The sequence below is a fragment of the Alligator sinensis genome, unplaced genomic scaffold (assembly GCF_000455745.1).
Source record: "Alligator sinensis unplaced genomic scaffold, ASM45574v1 scaffold47_2, whole genome shotgun sequence".
NCBI classification, from domain to species: Eukaryota; Metazoa; Chordata; order Crocodylia; family Alligatoridae; genus Alligator; species Alligator sinensis.
The window spans coordinates 177468-179810 of NW_005842150.1; the positions used below are offsets into that span (position 1 = coordinate 177468).

Genomic DNA, 2343 nt, shown 5'->3' on the forward strand with positions numbered 1-2343 from the left:
TGCTGACAGTTGCCAGCTGGCCAGTTTGGGTTTTATAATCAAGTGATGAAATTTCCATCTGATGTGGGTTCAAAATCATGAGGTAGTTGTCTATCTGCTACAGCTTTTGTGTCCCACCATATGTTTGTGTTCACGCTTACCATTCAACTTAGAGATCTGTATCAGTGTGGTTTGGGGAACTCTGGGCAGGTCCCTCCTGCCACCACAGCAAGGGATAGATACCTTTAGGACATGTACACGGGATGGCATGAACAGCTTGTGGTGCAATGCATCTTGGGATGTCCTACTTTACAAATACCGGAGGAAAGAGGAATGGCCAAACTGGTTATACCTGAAATTGTAAGGCTTTTTCACAGGGAAAGAATCCAGTGTTAAGTTAGACTTGCAAGGCCAGCACCATGTGGCAGGTTAGATCTATGGCAAAATGACTGAGGTAACAAATTGACAGTTATATTTTGTCCTTCTTACTAATTGAGTCTGACACTTTGCAAACCGTTGAAAAGAAAGTCAACAGTGCATCCAAACTTAAGTGGCCCATTAGGCTAACATAATGAAGGCACATCAGTTTCTATGGCCAACTGCAAACAAAGGAGTGATGTGGCTAATAGCACATCCAGCTGCCTTTAACTACTGATTTACACTGACCTTGACTGGAGGTGGATTTTGGCATGAGTCTGGGGTGATATTTGCTCTCACGCCCTCTGTCTATAATGCATGCTGTAGCTGCTTATCACCATACCCCCTGCTGAAAAAATGTACTGGAAAAAAAAAATTATATATATACCCATTATATTTGGTCTCTCTTTTTCTTAGCTATACAAAGTGTATTAAAAACTATTCATCAGCAGCCTGCATTTTAAATCAATATTTTTTTTTGGCTTTGTCTTCTAGATGCATGAATACAAATCCTCCACCCATCGTATTTTTCGGTTGAATAATATAGCCAAATCACTTAAGTTTCTGGAGGACAGTAATGTAAGTAATTTCAACACTTGGTCTCAATTTTTTACTCTTAGTATCTGTCATAAATAAGTGTAGCTTTCTGCACAGCACGTTCATAACAGGAATGCACTACCTGAAAGAAGCTGTGTCTTGGTTTAACTGCAATTCTGAAATTCCACATTAAAATTCAGGAGAATACCTACAGAGGCTAAAAACCAAGGATTACACATTCATTTTACATTATAAAAGTTCAACAGGATTAAAGGATCAGGAGACTAATATTAAAAGAAAATAACATGAAATGCAAGTAATCTTTAGTGAATTGGTTCTCAGTGGTCTGCTTTCAGTTACTTTTAAAGTAGATGACTTTTTCTTTTTCCTTTTGATTAAAAGTACTTTCAGGATCACATGGTATGCATTTATCTGCTAAATTGCAGCAGCAGCTGATCATTAGTCCAAGGCAGGAGAAAATTAAACCTGGAAAAATTAGAGAGGAAACGGATAACTTGCAATCAAATCTTATATAAGGACTCAGCTTTCCTCTCATGCTAGTTTTATACTTGTGCAGCATTGTTGATTTAAGTGGAACTAACAATGACTTATACAATTTTAAGTGAGATTAAAAATCCAGCTCAATATTTTAAATCTTATTGACCTTTTCCAGGATTTTTTTTCTGGAGTTTTGGTTTTATATTACTTGGATTTTGAAAACCTTCTCTGCAGCTCGTAAGCACCAACACAGCAGAAGAAAGCAGGAAGCAGTGGTACAAGTCCCAGGCACCCACCCTATCTGCCAGACTCCTTTACACAGCATTTTTTTTTCAATAGGCAAATTAATATTGTAAGAATAATAAGGATTTACACTTTCTCACTTATCAAAAGGTGGCAGTGCTCTTCCTCTTTTTATACAAGTGCTCGGCTGAGGCACTTGGCCCACCCTTTTGCCCCACCAGTAGTTACAGCTGCTGACTTTGGCCTGCAACCTGTTGCTACTCAAAGTCCTGCCCAGGGCCGGATTAACCCTTTAGTGGGTCCTAGGCTAATGAACTCATGGGCCCCTACTTAATACTGTATATTTATATTACTTTTTTCACTCAATAATTATAATATGTAAAATGAGCACATTTGGGCCCCTTCTTCACTTAGGGGGCTGTAGGCATGTGCCTAGTTTGCCTGTGCATTACTTTGGAGCTGGTCCTACCAGTTATTTCTTCCTTTCTATCACAACTGTTACTTCCCTTTTGCTTCGGCACATCCTCCCTTGATCTCAGGTCCTGACTTATACCAATTCTGTTTTCATCTATGCTGAAATGAGATACACTCCTAAATCTGGGGCAGAGTAACTGAGGGCCCAGGCACATAAAAAAACCATATGGGGGGGGGGGGGGGGGTGCCCCCACC

General features: G+C 39.7%; 1 protein-coding gene across 1 annotated transcript in view; it reads left to right on the top strand.

The window, feature by feature from the left end:
• Nucleotides 1–2343, top strand: part of CLMN (calmin) — a 48660-nt gene that overhangs the window by 6380 nt on the left and 39937 nt on the right. Inside the window, exon 4 of the mRNA XM_006025496.3 lies at nucleotides 892–975. Coding sequence (XP_006025558.1) covers nucleotides 892–975 — 84 coding nt within the window. The remainder of the gene's footprint in view (nucleotides 1–891; nucleotides 976–2343) is intronic.